We start from the raw sequence: 18,966 nt of genomic DNA, 5'->3' as shown, positions 1-18,966 counted from the left end.
ACCTTCTGTTGTTACCACAACCACTGAAGTACTGTCAGTAACAACTAAGGGAACCACAGCCAAATCTTCAGAAACAACTATTTCAGAACAAACAACAGCAAGTCTTGCAACAACAAGCCCAACTACAGAAGGGACCACTGGCCCAGTGACAACCTCTACAACGGCTATTGTTGAAACGACAACCTCAGTGGCGAGTGTCACAACAACAAGCCCTGAAACAACAGTTGTAACATCAACACCTTCTGTTGTTACCACAACCACTGAAGTACTGTCAGAAACAACTAAGGGAACCACAGCCAATCCTTTAGAAACAACTATTTCAGAACAAACAACAGCAAGTCTTGCAACAACAAGCCCAACTACAAAAGGGACCACTGGCCCAGTGACAACCTCTACAACGGCTATTGTTGAAACGACAACCTCAGAGGCGAGTGTCACAACAACAAGCCCTGAAACAACAGTTGTAACATCAACACCTTCTGTTGTTACCGCAACAACTGAAGTATTGTCAGTAACAACTAAGGGAACCACAGCCAAATCTTCAGAAACAACTATTTCAGAACAAACAACAGCAAGTCTTGCAACAACAAATCCAACTACAGAAGGGACCACTGGCCCAGTGACAACCTCTACAACGGCTATTGTTGAAACGACAACCTCAGTGGCGAGTGTCACAACAACAAGCCCTGAAACAACAGTTGTAACATCAACACCTTCTGTTGTTACCGCAACCACTGAAGTACTGTCAGAAACAACTAAGGGAACCACAGCCAATCCTTTAGAAACAACTATTTCAGAACAAACAACAGCAAGTCTTGCAACAACAAGCCCAACTACAGAAGGGACCACTGGCCCAGTGACAACCTCTACAACGGCTATTGTTGAAACGACAACCTCAGTGGCGAGTGTCACAACAACAAGCCCTGAAACAACAGTTGTAACATCAACACCTTCTGTTGTTACCGCAACCACTGAAGTACTGTCAGTAACAACTAAGGGAACCACAGCCAAATCTTCAGAAACAACTATTTCAGAACAAACAACAGCAAGTCTTGCAACAACAAGCCCAACTACAGAAGGGACCACTGGCCCAGTGACAACCTCTACAACGGCTATTGTTGAAACGACAACCTCAGTGGCGAGTGTCACAACAACAAGCCCTGAAACAACAGTTGTAACATCAACACCTTCTGTTGTTACCACAACCACTGAAGTACTGTCAGTAACAACTAAGGGAACCACAGCCAAATCTTCAGAAACAACTATTTCAGAACAAACAACAGCAAGTCTTGCAACAACAAGCCCAACTACAGAAGGGACCACTGGCCCAGTGACAACCTCTACAACGGCTATTGTTGAAACGACAACCTCAGTGGCGAGTGTCACAACAACAAGCCCTGAAACAACAGTTGTAACATCAACACCTTCTGTTGTTACCACAACCACTGAAGTACTGTCAGAAACAACTAAGGGAACCACAGCCAATCCTTTAGAAACAACTATTTCAGAACAAACAACAGCAAGTCTTGCAACAACAAGCCCAACTACAAAAGGGACCACTGGCCCAGTGACAACCTCTACAACGGCTATTGTTGAAACGACAACCTCAGAGGCGAGTGTCACAACAACAAGCCCTGAAACAACAGTTGTAACATCAACACCTTCTGTTGTTACCGCAACAACTGAAGTACTGTCAGTAACAACTAAGGGAACCACAGCCAAATCTTCAGAAACAACTATTTCAGAACAAACAACAGCAAGTCTTGCAACAACAAGCCCAACTACAGAAGTGACCACTGGCCCAGTGACAACCTCTACAACGGCTATTGTTGAAACGACAACCTCAGTGGCGAGTGTCACAACAACAAGCCCTGAAACAACAGTTGTAACATCAACACCTTCTGTTGTTACCACAACCACTGAAGTACTGTCAGAAACAACTAAGGGAACCACAGCCAATCCTTTAGAAACAACTATTTCAGAACAAACAACAGCAAGTCTTGCAACAACAAGCCCAACTACAGAAGGGACCACTGGCCCAGTGACAACCTCTACAACGGCTATTGTTGAAACGACAACCTCAGTGGCGAGTGTCACAACAACAAGCCCTGAAACAACAGTTGTAACATCAACACCTTCTGTTGTTACCGCAACCACTGAAGTACTGTCAGTAACAACTAAGGGAACCACAGCCAAATCTTCAGAAACAACTATTTCAGAACAAACAACAGCAAGTCTTGCAACAACAAATCCAACTACAGAAGGGACCACTGGCCCAGTGACAACCTCTACAACGGCTATTGTTGAAACGACAACCTCAGTGGCGAGTGTCACAACAACAAGCCCTGAAACAACAGTTGTAACATCAACACCTTCTGTTGTTACCGCAACCACTGAAGTACTGTCAGTAACAACTAAGGGAACCACAGCCAATCCTTTAGAAACAACTATTTCAGAACAAACAACAGCAAGTCTTGCAACAACAAGCCCAACTACAGAAGGGACCACTGGCCCAGTGACAACCTCTACAACGGCTATTGTTGAAACGACAACCTCAGTGGCGAGTGTCACAACAACAAGCCCTGAAACAACAGTTGTAACATCAACACCTTCTGTTGTTACCGCAACCACTGAAGTACTGTCAGTAACAACTAAGGGAACCACAGCCAAATCTTCAGAAACAACTATTTCAGAACAAACAACAGCAAGTCTTGCAACAACAAATCCAACTACAGAAGTGACCACTGGCCCAGTGACAACCTCTACAACGGCTATTGTTGAAACGACAACCTCAGTGGCGAGTGTCACAACAACAAGCCCTGAAACAACAGTTGTAACCTCAACACCTTCTGTTGTTACCGCAACCACTGAAGTACTGTCAGTAACAACTAAGGGAACCACAGCCAATCCTTTAGAAACAACTATTTCAGAACAAACAACAGCAAGTCTTGCAACAACAAGCCCAACTACAAAAGGGACCACTGGCCCAGTGACAACCTCTACAACGGCTATTGTTGAAACGACAACCTCAGAGGCGAGTGTCACAACAACAAGCCCTGAAACAACAGTTGTAACATCAACACCTTCTGTTGTTACCGCAACAACTGAAGTACTGTCAGTAACAACTAAGGGAACCACAGCCAAATCTTCAGAAACAACTATTTCAGAACAAACAACAGCAAGTCTTGCAACAACAAGCCCAACTACAGAAGGGACCACTGGCCCAGTGACAACCTCTACAACGGCTATTGTTGAAACGACAACCTCAGTGGCGAGTGTCACAACAACAAGCCCTGAAACAACAGTTGTAACATCAACACCTTCTGTTGTTACCGCAACCACTGAAGTACTGTCAGTAACAACTAAGGGAACCACAGCCAAATCTTCAGAAACAACTATTTCAGAACAAACAACAGCAAGTCTTGCAACAACAAATCCAACTACAGAAGGGACCACTGGCCCAGTGACAACCTCTACAACGGCTATTGTTGAAACGACAACCTCAGTGGCGAGTGTCACAACAACAAGCCCTGAAACAACAGTTGTAACATCAACACCTTCTGTTGTTACCGCAACCACTGAAGTACTGTCAGTAACAACTAAGGGAACCACAGCCAAATCTTCAGAAACAACTATTTCAGAACAAACAACAGCAAGTCTTGCAACAACAAATCCAATTACAGAAGTGACCACTGGCCCAGTGACAACCTCTACAACGGCTATTGTTGAAACGACAACCTCAGTGGCGAGTGTCACAACAACAAGCCCTGAAACAACAGTTGTAACCTCAACACCTTCTGTTGTTACCGCAACCACTGAAGTACTGTCAGTAACAACTAAGGGAACCACAGCCAATCCTTTAGAAACAACTATTTCAGAACAAACAACAGCAAGTCTTGCAACAACAAATCCAACTACAGAAGGGACCACTGGCCCAGTGACAACCTCTACAACGGCTATTGTTGAAACGACAACCTCAGAGGCGAGTGTCACAACAACAAGCCCTGAAACAACAGTTGTAACATCAACACCTTCTGTTGTTACCGCAACCACTGAAGTACTGTCAGTAACAACTAAGGGAACCACAGCCAAATCTTCAGAAACAACTATTTCAGAACAAACAACAGCAAGTCTTGCAACAACAAGCCCAACTACAGAAGGGACCACTGGCCCAGTGACAACCTCTACAACGGCTATTGTTGAAACGACAACCTCAGTGGCGAGTGTCACAACAACAAGCCCTGAAACAACAGTTGTAACATCAACACCTTCTGTTGTTACCACAACCACTGAAGTACTGTCAGAAACAACTAAGGGGACCACAGCCAATCCTTTAGAAACAACTATTTCAGAACAAACAACAGCAAGTCTTGCAACAACAAGCCCAACTACAGAAGGGACCACTGGCCCATTGACAACCTCTACAACGGCTATTGTTGAAACGACAACCTCAGAGGCGAGTGTCACAACAACAAGCCCTGAAACAACAGTTGTAACATCAACACCTTCTGTTGTTACCGCAACCACTGAAGTACTGTCAGTAACAACTAAGGGAACCACAGCCAAATCTTCAGAAACAACTATTTCAAAACAAACAACAGCAAGTCTTGCAACAACAAATCCAACTACAGAAGTGACCACTGGCCCAGTGACAACCTCTACAACGGCTATTGTTGAAACGACAACCTCAGAGGCGAGTGTCAAAACAACAAGCCCTGAAACAACAGTTGTAACATCAACACCTTCTGTTGTTACCGCAACCACTGAAGTACTGTCAGTAACAACTAAGGGAACCACAGCCAAATCTTCAGAAACAACTATTTCAGAACAAACAACAGCAAGTCTTGCAACAACAAATCCAATTACAGAAGTGACCACTGGCCCAGTGACAACCTCTACAACGGCTATTGTTGAAACGACAACCTCAGTGGCGAGTGTCACAACAACAAGCCCTGAAACAACAGTTGTAACATCAACACCTTCTGTTGTTACCGCAACCACTGAAGTACTGTCAGTAACAACTAAGGGAACCACAGCCAATCCTTTAGAAACAACTATTTCAGAACAAACAACAGCAAGTCTTGCAACAACAAGCCCAACTACAGAAGGGACCACTGGCCCAGTGACAACCTCTACAACGGCTATTGTTGAAACGACAACCTCAGAGGCGAGTGTCACAACAACAAGCCCTGAAACAACAGTTGTTGTAGTCACAGAAAGTCTACAAACATCAACAGTTATTACAAAACCTGTTTTGAATACAACACATATTGTGGTGTCAACTGCAACTTCAGGAACAACCGTTGAAGGTCCAACTTCCATTGGCCCAATAACACAGACCCTTGCTGGCAGCACATCTGTTTACACTACCACACCATCCAGATCTACAGTTGTTTCTACACCACCTCTATTAACCACAACTACAACACTATGTGTCTGCACTGTCAATGGGACTACACATCGTCCTGGTAGGTGATTTTTTATTTTCCATTTTTACATTATCATTTTTCCTTCATCATGATATTCAGCTCCTTTTCTATTTGTTTTTTGAGATTAATATTTCAATAGTAGATTCAGAACTTCAGTTTGAAAGTCTTCTTTTCTCTTCTCTATCATGCTATATTTAACATTATTTAAACATTTGATCAAACAGTGAACTTCCATCAACAATAATCAATTTAACACGTGAACACAATGAAAACGTGTTACGCTTAGTTTTTAATTGTTAAGACAGTCTATATAATGTTCAGTTCCAACTCTAAGCAATTTTACATGATAATTTACTCTTGTTTTCAGCATTAATGTTTTCCCCTGTTTTGCTATTCATGCTAACACTGTCCAGAGACTTGTGGCCCATTTACGGCAGCTTGTTTTTCATTAATTTTCAGAAATATCCTGAATACATTGACATGCAACATATATTTTCAAAATACATACAACACACATGCATTAAATGATCTCTCATAAAAGAACTTATATGGATAACATGTTATAATACAGTACACAGAAATATGAGCAGTTATTTGGTCAAGTGTGAGGAACAAATTTGGAACAACTTGATAATTAATGAGTCTTAATAAGTAGTTTTTGAATAACTTTGAATCCAAGACTATGTAGTTGATAATGATGACTAGAGAACCGACTAGGAGGTACTACATTAATGAATCATTAGATAATGATTAGTTCACAAATATCGGCAAATCATCAGAGTCGCATATTTTCCATTATCTTCCATTCATTTAAATTGTCGGTAAATTGCCGCTTTCATTCAATTACAGTTCAGTAACTGAATCAAAGAGTTACACAATCAATTGTTGAGAAAAAAAATGTTGTGTTGTTTTAGATGTTGTGTTCCAGATTCCTAGCTCCTCGTTCGACCCGGAAATCATTCTGGCCCGCCATCATGAAGGCCGTTTTAATGTTCTTATTTCTGCTCATTGGATAAACAAGGAGCAATCTCAGGAGACATGAGCATTTTTGTCAGGGCTATAGTGAGATAGTCACAAAGTAATGAGGGATTACTAAGTAACTACTTTGTATCATATATCACTTTCCTTGGGTTGCCCAAAATGAACAAGTAATTAACAAGTTGTTACTAATTTGTGCCGCTTAGGATTAAGGTAGAATACTCATGTAGAAAGTGGTCAGAATGTCGGTTAACAGATATTTATGATCGAATCATTACCAATTACCATTGGATTAGTAAAATAGTATCTACCATCTGTTCTGTTGTGTAATTTTCTTGCTTCACAATAAATTACCATGGCATGTTACAACTTATACAATAACTTGTAGCACTAGCATAGTACTGCAACAAGTTTATCCTTACTTTGTTTATCTGTGTCACAGAGTTTAAGCTCACTGCTGACCTACAGCAGGCTTCCAAATATTCTCTTTTGTGATGTTGTGGTTAGGATTACAGTGTTTGTTTGTTTTTGTTCTAATATCTACTCTCTATTTAATATGTGTTATGTGCTGCTCTGTGTCCCCCAAGTTGCGCCACTGTTTCAAATCCAAAGAAAATGGCAGCCCATTAGTTACCTGAATAGGAAACAGAGTCACAAACGAGCCAGAATAGTGATAAGTGCTTTTAAACAACTTTTTGGACTTTCAGAAGGCACAAACTGGGGCTTGAAATAATCAAGGCTTGGTCTCACAATAGCTCAGAGTTGGCTTTACAAAATAGATTAATCCTGGTTCAGTCTCAGGCTTGTTTATTAAATGTTTTTCACATTAAGAGCCACCTGAGCACAGCTCATTGCCTTTTTTTAAGGCAGGGTTGTTTTTGATCTGAACACATACTAAATCCTTTCATTTATTATATTTTTAATTAATTAGTTAAGTTTATTTGGTGCACTAAACTTGTATTTCTCTTATTTTCACAGGGGACTTGGTGTACAATGTCACTGATGGCTTAGGTTGGTGTATCGCTGCATATTGCAATGAATCTTGTAAAGTTGAGAAGCAATTCAGACCATGTCCCACAACACCGATACCCAGCACACCCGTAAGTATTACCACTCCAGGGTTTGGGGGCACTACAAATGCCTCAGTGTCTTCCACCACCACAGTTATTGCCAGCTCTACTTCCACTCCATCAACCACCCTGTCTACAACTACCGCTGACTGCAATGATGTGAATTCAACAAGAAAGGTGGGATATAGATAAAATGTCTTTTTATTCATGATTGTGAATCGAATTGTTTCTAAAAGACTATGAGCATTTTATTTCACCAATAGCTGCTTTGTGTCCAGTAAATGGTAAATGGACTGTACTTGTATAGCGCTTTTCTAGTCAACCAATTAAAGTGTTTTAATACTTCATGTCATCAATCACCCATTCACACCCATTCATACACTGATGGCAGAGGCTACCATGCAAGGTGCCACCTGTCAAAAGAGCACTGGATCATAAACAGGACTATATTTATGTTGACATATGAAGAATAAAGAGGAAGCTATTTAATTCCCAAATTGTCCATGATATGTTTTGCATGTAAAACAATCAACTCTAACTGATTTAAACTTTAAAAGTGATTTTTAATTACGAAAACACATGTAAAATATAAGACCATATTTTTTATTCTACTTTCATTTTATATATGGCACTATGGTGATACTTGACTGCTCATGTTTATTGTATGTATCATTGTTATGCCTAATGAAATCATGCACTATAATGCACAGAACATTTCTGTAGGGATATATCCAGTAAATTCAACTTCTATCATCTGCTCTGGGCACAATATTTGAGCTGCTGTGATGATAAATCAGCATTTTATAGACAACAATATCTTTCCTTTTGAGACAATGGATTCCCAACCTTTTAGTGCATCATGGAGGGGGGTGAAAGTAGTGAATGGGATTGTCCATGATTCTCACGGCCTTTAACACACCCACATATATTGTACAGTATGATACTGTATTCTTTCTGATCTCACCCTGTATCCTGGCCACGCAATTACGTTGCATTTGGAAAGCCCCCGATGCACTGGTTGGGGTGCAGAAAATAGAGCCCTGCAATGCAAAAAATCAGTTGAATTATACTTTATTGTTATACACACACATCGTTTCCTGTATGACTTACTGCTTCTCGATACCCATCCAGAATGGAGAGTCCTGGAAGGTCAGCAACTGCACCATAGCTACCTGCACCAATGGCAAGATCACACAGTCACCCACTCCCTGTCCCACAGTACAACAGCCCATCTGTGCAAATGGACGCAAAGCTGTTGAAGTCTATGATGATGACGGATGCTGCTTCTACTATGAATGTGAATGTAAGTTGAAAATGGAACCTTTACCACTTTTTTTTCTTTTAAATGCAGCAGAGCATTTTGTGTCAATATGCTAAGACTATTTACATATCTTCATATACAATAAAATTAACTATTTACTGGAAAGCACTGAAGGCCAGACTACCAACTAAGTCACTGCTAAATTGCTTCAGTAAAACCAGTTACTGAAGCAACTATCTACCAAAAATAATACTGTTGTCAATATTATTTGCCAATAATCAAACATTGCCTTCTTGGTGGAGGTAATTGTGCTTTCTGCCTCTTCTACTTGATACTTATTGTTTCCGTTCATGGTTCTTCTTATCCTGCAGGTCTGTGCAGTCAGTGGGGCGGAGCCCACTACATGACATTTGATGGAAAGTCATACAGTTTCAACGAGAAATGCTCTTACTACCTGGTCAAAGAGATTATCACTAAATACAACCTGACTATAATAGTAAACCATGACTGTGATCCTTCAGACAGCACATTCTGTCCCCAATCTCTTATTGTAACATATGGATCCTACAAGGTAGTTTTGACTCAGTTGAAGACTTCAGGAACAGCAGCTAATGCGGTAAGCAACCAGATAAATTGTCACAGACATTTATTGTTTTAGTGTTAGTAACTCACTTCCTTTATTATTTTGAGAGTACTTACTGAAGTGGTGTGGTGCATTGTACAGTTAGAAAAGCTGCTGTGCTTCGCAGCCGTCTCTAATGTGTTTTGTCACTTTGTCCTACAGGTGTATGTGAATCAGAAACGGATCTATCCCGCCTACACAAATTCTGTCCTACGCCTCACGAGCACAGATATGGTGATGACATTGACGATACCTGAGATCGACACAAAAGTGGTCTATACGGCCTCCTCATTCAGCATTGACCTTCCTTATTCCCTCTTTGGTGGAAAAACTGAGGGACAGTGTGGTGAGTTAGCAGACCACTTGATATGTAACGTGACCAAATCATTGGGTGAAAGAACTTAGAAACATTGCAATGCCACTTATAACCAGAGGGCACTATTGAGAGCAGCCTGTTGCGCCTACTGACACTTCCCTGTCACTGGCAGCCTGCAGTTCGTGTAGGATAGGCCTAATGTTTAGTGTAGAGTTAAAATAGTCAATACAACAATTCACAGATGTGGAACAACCAGAATGAACAGAAGAACCGGAAAACCCTTAATAATTCCTAAGAAACAGGATGAAACTAATATGTAGTACAGCTGAGAACCAACACTGAGAATCTAGAAGGAACATCTTTGTAGGTCAGAGTCATCAATGACTAGTATGAGATGCTGTCAAAGAGACAGGAGAGAGAATCTTATAGCCAACAGTAGATACACTGTCGGGTTCAACAGAGGATGAGATGAGCTGTTGGAGTGAGAGAATTGTACAACAAGACTGACCTTTCAGAGTAAAACAATCTTAGGCAAATTGGCATGTCATGATGATGATAATATGGTTCACAGAATATTAAGTTTGAAAATGCATGTTAATAATAACGGACCACTTGTGAATTTTCTTTGTCAGAGAAATTTGTTAAATACAACAAATTCTCTTAAATCGCTGGTACGTTCTATTTAGGAACAAACTCTGTTGATCTGGTTCTTGCATGAGCCCCAATGCTTTGGCTTCAGACTCCTGTCTCTTCTTTTTCAGGGACCTGTGACAACTCCAAGAACAACGACTGTCGTTCTCCAAACGGCCAGGTGGAAAGCTGCTCAGTCACTGCAGGCCAGTGGAATGTTACACAATGTGTCACCCCCACAATCCCAACAACTACGACCACTTCAAAAGCACCTTCCTCAACAACACAGCCTGCTTGCAAACCTGCCATTTGTGATATCCTGACCAGCAGGTGAGGGGGAACCACAACGTATTAAAGTCTTCATTCTCTCAGTTATTTTGTATGAAGCTAATTATGCGTCCATCCTGTTAGCTTGTAATCACAACCACATTAAAGTTTCTGCATGATTCTATTTAGAGTTAGGATATAGGAGTGGAATAGGATTCTGGCATATCAAAAAGATACATTTACTCCTCTACAGTTATATGTATATCTAGATTAAGATTGAATGTTGGGGCATTATGACATTTTTCTGCATGCAGTTTTGGATGTGAAACAGCTTAATTTATTGGCAAATGGAGACCCTAAAAAGTAGAACTCCACGTTTGAATTAAGGTAGACCTGTAGCTGGATGATGTGGTAGAGCTTGCTGTAGTTTAACAGTGACTGAAGGAGACTGTTGACAGTTAATGAAATCAGCGGAACGAATCTCACCAAATACAAATTGAAAATTGTAGGTCTATCTTACTGCTCTCTTGTCTTAATTTTGTCAATGAAGACATTCTTGAATTGCTGGATTGCTTTCCATTACGTCTTAGATGATGTTCATATTTTTCTGGTCACTTTTCCTGACACGCTGTTCTGGCTTGTGTGTTCCTTCTAGTGTTTTTGCGCCATGCAATTCAGTCGTACCCCCAGGAGCATTTGTGACATCCTGTAGGTATGACATTTGCAACAGTGGCAATGCCACAGGCTGCACCAGCCTGGAGGCCTACGCCTCTCAGTGCTCTGATGCAGGAGTCTGTATCGACTGGAGGAATGCAACCAATGGGCAGTGTGGTAAGATATATAGCTAATAGATTATAGAACTAGAAGTGTTGCATGGAGTTCTGACAAATGTGTATATAAACATATCTCCATCTTACAGAGCACAAGTGTCCAAGTAACAAGGTGTACATGGCCTGTGGCTCCACTGTAGAGCCTACATGCAATGACAGGTAATGAATAAATCAATAATGTTATTTTTTGATTTATTTTTATTTTTGTTTTAGAGATGTTGACATTTATACACCACTTGCCGGATTTAAATGCTTACATTTCCACTTCCCTGAATGAAATGATGTTTAATGTCCTTAGTGGAGATTGTTTTGTTTTGTTTTGTCAGTGTGTGAGAAGGATGGATAGATAGTGAGCCCTGTTGTGTCTGTAATAACCAGTCATTTCTTTTCCGACATCAGATACAACCAAAAGTTCCAGGAATCCACGAACAACACTAAGGAGGGTTGCTTCTGTCCTCCTGGCACCACCTTATTCAACACAGTCTACGACACATGTGTGGCCTCCTGCGGTAAGATGAGATCCTAAAGAAAGCTTGACTTTTCTCAAAAGCATTAGCTTGAAGCGCAACTCATCCTACAAACACTTGTTTCTCCTCAAATTTCAGATTGCATTGGACCTGATGGAAAACCCAAACAGGTGAGAACTCCGCCTGTTGCATGTATTCGTGTTCTCTAGCAAAGCATGAGTTGTGTGTCTGAACTGTGCTCCTGTCTCTTAAACAGCCTGGTGACACATGGACGAGTGGCTGCAACACCTGTATGTGTGACAACGATTCCATGAGCATCCAGTGTCAGCCCCAACCGTGCCCAACAGTACCGAGCCCCATCTGCAGCGAACGTGGCCAGCAGCTGGTCAACAAGACGGATGGCTGCTGCACAACACAGTCTTGTGGTCAGTCGCAGTGTCACAGAACTCCATGTGATTCTGTCACTTTGTAGCTTTGGTGCCACAAAGTGAGAGTTGTCGGTAGAGAGATGAACCCACAGGCCTTCTTTCTGTGGGATTGGTTTTGAACTTGTAATCGTATAAATCATCTCCGCCTGATATTAACACATGATCTGTCTCTGACATGTTAAAGCAGGTGTAGGTACACACAGCACACTGCAATCTCAATGCTATTGGATCTGCCTGACCGCATCTAGAGGTGGTCTCATCTCTGACACATTCTTTAAGTCACTGTTCAACATTTTGGGAAATATTTGCTTTTCTGTCACACACAAGATAGGAAGCGTTAATTGGTGTGTGTTTTAGACTTATTTCACAGACAGCAGATTGATATCCATCTGAACGCCTCAATGAATATTAAGATTATTTTAGGTATTTAGTGAGTGTAGGACTGAATCTTTAAAACTGAACTGACTATACTGAATCGTCAGCTTTTTGCACTGAAGCTCCCCTCACAAGAGTGAGACAGTACCATTGTCCGCTCAGTTGTAGTATGGACTACGCCAGGTGGTAGCCAAGCGATCGATCTTATTGCCGCTGCTCATAGGAGGATGGGTTGTACTGAATCGGACGCAGGAGACTGAACTTATTACCAAACTCAAAACATCAGAATCAGCGCAGTCATATCGGAGCGTCACAATGTGATTGCTTACTGATGTACATAAATATATTCAGTATATTACACGTATTTAGCAGACACTTTTATCCAAAGCGACTTATGATAAGTGCATTCAACCATGTGGGTACAAATATGCTGAAGTGCTTCAAGTGCTACCTTATGAGACAATAGGAGAAAGAGTTTTACTCATGGGACCAACCGTTTTCAGTCTGCGATGGAAGTCGTGAAGAGTTCCTGATGTCAATAGGACAGAGATGATGAGGACTCTTTACCAGACTGTCATTGCAAAGGCCGTGATCAGATGTCATTATCCAGATTAATGGTAATACCAGGTGGAGATCGGTTCTTACTTTACCTTTCAATTGTTCTCAGTTTTTTTAAGCGAGAACCTACCAGTATATGTATGTTGTTGCTTGTTTGTTCTCTCATGCTATGTCACCTTTACATGTATTGATGAAGGGTTAGAAGTGAATGCCTTGTGGAAGAAATAAGACCTGTCCCTCATACAGTAGCATTATGGACAGGCTTTGAGGTATTTACTGGCAGATGTTTGGAATAAAGTAAACACCAGCAAGTAGCTGTTGGGCCTTTAGAGCACCATACCAGTGTTGTTTGCAAACTAACATGTTTTCCCACCATCAAGCAGCCGGTGGTTTTAATTATTTTCTGTATGGTAAAAAAAGGTTTCACACTGAACATCCTTTGCCTTCTGCTAAATAGTTAAGAGCAAGGCCTTTAATGGCTCAGCGACAAGGAGATCAGTCAGCTTTCAGGTGTGAATGTGTCGAACTGTGTCAAAGCAGGGCCTTCCTGAAAAAGAGAGCCTGAGTCTCAGCAGAGTCAGCTAACTTGCAGTGAATCATCTAAACATACAGAACTGCTGTTATTCTTCTTTGACTTATTGTCTGAGGCAACTCCCCACATTACATAATCACCCTGTCCTTTTGTTCCCAACAGAGTGCAACACAACGTTGTGTTCCGTTCCTCTCTGTGCGCCGGGGTTCCAACTTGACATCGTCAACGACAGCTGCTGCCAAACCTGTGGTATGTGACTCGACATTTAAAATATCTGTATCGTAGATCATTTGATGCATTTTCAGTTCATGGGAAGGCAGAAACGTGATGACCAGTCCAGCTAATTATTCTTGAAAGGAAGAATAGTGTATTGTTAGAGAGTTAAACCACACAATTGATCCTCATATTAAGACTTTTTCAAAACAATAACCATGTTCCATGAATTACACTAATGGAAGATCTGTTCTGAAGATTTGTTTCTGTGCATCAAGTACAGAGCTAGGTTAGCCTAGCTTAGCACACATCTGAACTATAGTCAACTTAACTAATGTCTCTTGTTTGTTTTGCAGTTCCTAAAGGTGTTTGTGTCTACAACATGACTGAGTACAAGGTAAGGACACAGTCCAGACTCCAGATATCCATGTATCTGTCAAAGTCCAGGAACAACAGGGAGGAGGATTTAAATACAGACACAGGCAGAGCAGGTTGAATTACAGGTACTTTACTTCACCAGAATAAACGTCAGTGTGTGACAACGTCAGAGTCCCTCTGCAGGTTTGAACATACAGGAAATATCAACATTCAACAAAGCTCCTACCTAATCAGTCAAACAACATGCCGTCTATTATCGGTGTGAGTCACAGTGAGGATGTCTTTATTTACCCTGAGAACACGTCTTTAATGTCCAGTGTCCTTTTGTTTCTCGCTTCAGTTCTCTTTGGCCAGACCAAAGGAAAAAACAGACAAATTGTTCCTTTTCTCATTCACACCAACTCAATTCAAATGAACTAAGTTAAAAGCATGAGGTCATCCGGACGGACAGGTTACTTAATCACTGGACAGCTTTGTTGCCTGTCGTTCTGGGACAGCAGTGCTACATGGACCAACAAAAGAAGACCAATCTTTGTTGCTTTTTTTCAATTTGACCTCCTAAAGAAATAGGTGATGAGGAGCGTTAGCGGTCGAAACTGAAACTGAATCTCATCTGACATACAGAAACAGGACGAGAATGATAGTAGCTGACAGATAACAATCCAAACCAGACAGATTAGCACAAGCTTTCTGTTTGAACCCTTTTCACGTTGGGATGCATCAGAGAAAGTCCCAGAACTCCTGTTGAAGTCATCAGGTTACCACGTGATGTTGTAAAGTGGCAGAGGTGGCAGTCGCCGTGATTAGCAGGTAGATCTCTTACATGTAGCATTGTGGTCGGTGCGCTCTGCGATCACACCACAAACAAACCGAACGAGATTACGAGTTTACTTGGAAGTGGTCCTGCATTTGTTTGTTCACCAAATGACAGCCACACCACACCTAATCTGAACCGCATGAAACCGCTCAGATGAGAGAGCAGCCCCAGTGCAATGTAAGAGTGCTTTAACTGTTTTGTGCTTTGGTTTTGTTTGTGTGAACCTTCGGTCATTCAAACTGTGGCGCCGACTAAACAGCTGCACCAAGACCAAATTCTGATCTGGACTGTGTGATAATAAATACATGATATCAGCATGAATTCAAAACTGGTATTACATTTACACAATCCATGCACTGATCACACTTAACTGTGAAAGAAGCAACCTTGTTGCATCTGTATGAATGTGGATCTTGTTTTCCCCTTGGTCCAGAACAATTCATTTAAGGTGTGAAAGAATTGCTTCTGAGAGTAAAGTTTTGATTAATGTGTATTTTATAGCCTGGTTCCAAGATACCAACACCAGAAACACCATCAGAATCACCACTAGAAGCACCAGTAACACCGAAACAACCGTCAGGGACCACAACAGCACCATCAGGAGCAGGAGAAACAACAGAGGAGTCTTTTGAACCCAAACCCTGCCAGGAGTGTTACTGTGGCCCCAAATTGGATCCCATCACCAAGCTAAACATCATTTCTTGCAAACCTATTGTCTGCAACACAAACTGCTCCACAGTAAGCTCATTCACAGGACATACCAACACACACACACACACACACACACACACACACACACACTCACACACACACACACACTGGGATACATTCACACCCAGAGCCAACTTTCTGTGGTACTGTACCAGCTGATGCATGGTGTAGTTAGTTTTAGTAGTTGCACTGGACTCTTCAGTACTGGACCCATCTAAATGTGGTGGACCAAACATGAGCAATACCTCTCAGTATAATGCTGTATAATTGATTCTTGTATTTTTTTCTTTTATGAGCATTTTTTGACAAACACACAGTTTTTGCCCACATTCTAAGATAAACTGCTCACCGTACTGACCAATACAATTTTAGCACCTTGTTGTTTTCACAAAAATGTGCCGGCAGCAAATGACTCTTTGAGTCAAAGAGTTCATCAAAGCTTTATCTTTTTTCTTTGGTATATGGGATGAGGTGTTTCAATACACCGTTCAGTGAAATGTATATATTCATATACCTGAAAATATGACCAGAAAATCCCAGTATCATGTTCCAGCTTTTCAGAAAGTTCCACTACATTTATGGTCTATCCATGAAAATGCTGAAAACAAAGAAATAGCTTAACATGGAGGACACTCAAGTGCACGACCTTTTCATGATCTCTCCCTCACTCTCTCTCACTTTGTCTCCAGGGTTATGAATATGAGACTGTAGCCGACAAGTGCTGCGGTCAGTGTGTTCAGAAGAGCTGTATTTTCACCACATCTGAAAACACAACGCATATCATTAAGGTCAGTACTGCCGCTGTGTGACTTTCCTCACATTTTGAATGGCCAGAATTAAGTTTGCTGTAGCAAGATAGTTATTGTTTAGCTATTGGCAATGTAGATATTTGTTAATGAATGTTAGAGAAAGAGAAAAATACATATTTATTTGATATAAAGCAAAAAAATAAGACTAACCTTATTTTGAAAAATGACGAATCTGACTTTTCTTCTGCTCTTCCTGTTGGTACAGGTCAACGACACATTTGTACCACCTAATGACAAGTGTGTGCAATATACATGTGATAACATCAATGGACAGCTTGTTACCAAGGAGACCAAGACAGCATGTCCTCCCTATAACCCCTTGGACTGTGAACCTGTGAGTTTATTATAACCCCCCCTCCTCCTTCCAAACTGTCTGTCTGACCCACAACATGTATGAAATGTGTTTCTATCTTTCAGGGTACCGAGACAACAGACGCTAATGGATGCTGCACAACCTGTAAGTCAGCGGAGTCACGCTGTTTAATACTGAATCCAAAATCAGGAACCCTCTTTGGAGGACTAACCTGTTGCATTGTGAGAGCCTAAAGGTTGCTGTGTGTTCCAGGCAAGCAGAGGAGCATCTGTGAGGTCCAGAGTAAGCAGACCGTCATCGAGGTGAAAGACTGCAAGAGCGCGCAGCCGGTCAACATGACGTCCTGCGCTGGACATTGTGGAAGCTCGTCCATGTGAGTCTATTTAGCATCACAGTTTCAACTTAATCGGCAAAACCCCTTCATGTGTGTGTGTGTGTGTGCTAAAGGTGCCTCACAGGCTACTGAGCTGTTGTAATCAGTGGAGAGGATAAGAGCTATTGTCTGTGTGTGCGTGTGTGTGTGTGTGTGTGTGTTTATTGTATTAGCACTTATTATATTCGTATTAGTTTGTTTCTGCACCGTACCTTTGCTCTGCTTCATGCTCTTAGATGCTTGTTTAAAAAAGGAGACGCAGTTATGACTCCTGGTGACTAGTAGTTCTCTTGAATACCTTTGTTGATTACACTTCTTGTAAGTCACATTGGATAAAAGCGTCTGCTAAATGACTGTAATGTAATGTGTGTGTGTGTGTGTGTGTGTGTGTGTGTGTGTGTGTACAGGTATTCTGCAGCAGCTAACATGATGATGCACCAGTGTGAGTGTTGCCAAGAGGCCACCACCAGTCAGAAGCAGGTGGAGCTGACCTGCGCCAACGGCTCCAAGGTCCAGCACAGCTACATCGTGGTGGAGACGTGCCACTGCAGCAAAACAGAGTGTGCTGCGGAGACGACGCCCAAACCATCGCGCCGCAGGAGACGCTGATCATACTGCTCTGCCCCGGACTGAAACCTTACCAACACATAACTTAACCTTGGACCTATTCTTGTCGGGTTTTAATATTTATAGTTCAACATTTCTACAGCTCTTCTTTTTCAGTGTCAGCACATTCTACTCTATGTGAACTTTCTTCTTTTTAGGATTTCATGGATAATCATGAATAAAATATATATTTCTGCAAGATGAACACTGGTATTGACATGCTTATTGGTGCCTGGGAATGATTCATGTTCACAAAACACGTTTCTTTCAAATTGCGAGACAAAAGACATAACATAAACAAAACGACAAGGACAGTGAGTACAGGCCAGTTAACAACATTTAGTGTGTGTGTGTGTGTGTGTGTGTGTGTGTGTGTGTGAGTGAGCTATATGAAATTATAGGACAGGAAATAAGAAAGTAAATGAATAAAAGAGCAAAAACCACAAATCATAAAATAATAACATCAATAAACATGTGCACTTAATCTTATATACTACTAACAACACTATAACAGTAACAACAATAATAATAATAAAGTCGTGGGTGGTGCCACCCCGTATATATGAAAGAGTACATAAACAGAAGATATATTCATGACAAAAAAGCTAAGATAAATTGATAGTACATCGGTTGATTGGTTTACATGTTTTATAATAGTAATTATTACAATAATAATAGCTGTAATAATAATAAAAAAAACAGCATCATCACCCCAATATTAATATCACTATTTACAGTAATAACAATTAAAAGACAAAAAAACTAAACAGAAACAAATATTTCAGTGTTTTCTTCATAGAGCTCTATTAGATAGCCATCTGAACCAGGGGACTTGCCACTTTTCATTAACTTAATTGAGTTTGCAATTTCACTAGTTTTTAGAGGTTGATCCATCTCACTCGCCTGACTAGGAGTTATGGATGGAAGATCATTATTTGTTTAATTTGCATCATCATGAAAGCAACTTTTCAGTCTTTTGAGAG

General features: G+C 41.1%; 1 protein-coding gene across 1 annotated transcript in view; it reads left to right on the top strand.

Moving 5' to 3' along the window:
* The window catches only part of LOC137887740 (mucin-2-like), a 45,691-nt gene extending 27,503 nt beyond the window's left edge, over positions 1 to 18,188 (top strand). Inside the window, exons 30-50 of the mRNA XM_068730923.1 lie at positions 756 to 1,804; positions 3,744 to 3,751; positions 4,507 to 5,468; positions 7,386 to 7,654; positions 8,609 to 8,780; positions 9,110 to 9,354; positions 9,523 to 9,706; positions 10,438 to 10,636; positions 11,229 to 11,404; positions 11,493 to 11,562; positions 11,803 to 11,912; positions 12,009 to 12,040; positions 12,127 to 12,295; positions 13,926 to 14,012; positions 14,333 to 14,373; positions 15,673 to 15,909; positions 16,572 to 16,670; positions 16,897 to 17,025; positions 17,109 to 17,148; positions 17,257 to 17,377; positions 17,785 to 18,188. Of these exons, the coding sequence (XP_068587024.1) occupies positions 756 to 1,804; positions 3,744 to 3,751; positions 4,507 to 5,468; positions 7,386 to 7,654; positions 8,609 to 8,780; positions 9,110 to 9,354; positions 9,523 to 9,706; positions 10,438 to 10,636; positions 11,229 to 11,404; positions 11,493 to 11,562; positions 11,803 to 11,912; positions 12,009 to 12,040; positions 12,127 to 12,295; positions 13,926 to 14,012; positions 14,333 to 14,373; positions 15,673 to 15,909; positions 16,572 to 16,670; positions 16,897 to 17,025; positions 17,109 to 17,148; positions 17,257 to 17,377; positions 17,785 to 17,986 (4,601 nt within the window). The 3' untranslated portion in view covers positions 17,987 to 18,188. The remainder of the gene's footprint in view (positions 1 to 755; positions 1,805 to 3,743; positions 3,752 to 4,506; positions 5,469 to 7,385; positions 7,655 to 8,608; positions 8,781 to 9,109; positions 9,355 to 9,522; positions 9,707 to 10,437; positions 10,637 to 11,228; positions 11,405 to 11,492; positions 11,563 to 11,802; positions 11,913 to 12,008; positions 12,041 to 12,126; positions 12,296 to 13,925; positions 14,013 to 14,332; positions 14,374 to 15,672; positions 15,910 to 16,571; positions 16,671 to 16,896; positions 17,026 to 17,108; positions 17,149 to 17,256; positions 17,378 to 17,784) is intronic.
* The last annotated feature ends 778 nt before the right edge of the window (positions 18,189 to 18,966 follow it).

The sequence above is a fragment of the Cebidichthys violaceus genome, unplaced genomic scaffold (assembly GCF_023349555.1).
Source record: "Cebidichthys violaceus isolate CVI_PGR_0920_01 unplaced genomic scaffold, fCebVio1.0.p SCAF_5, whole genome shotgun sequence".
Lineage (NCBI taxonomy): Eukaryota > Metazoa > Chordata > Actinopteri > Perciformes > Stichaeidae > Cebidichthys > Cebidichthys violaceus.
Note: the sequence above shows the minus strand (reverse complement) of the source record. Positions and strands in the feature narration are given on the sequence as shown.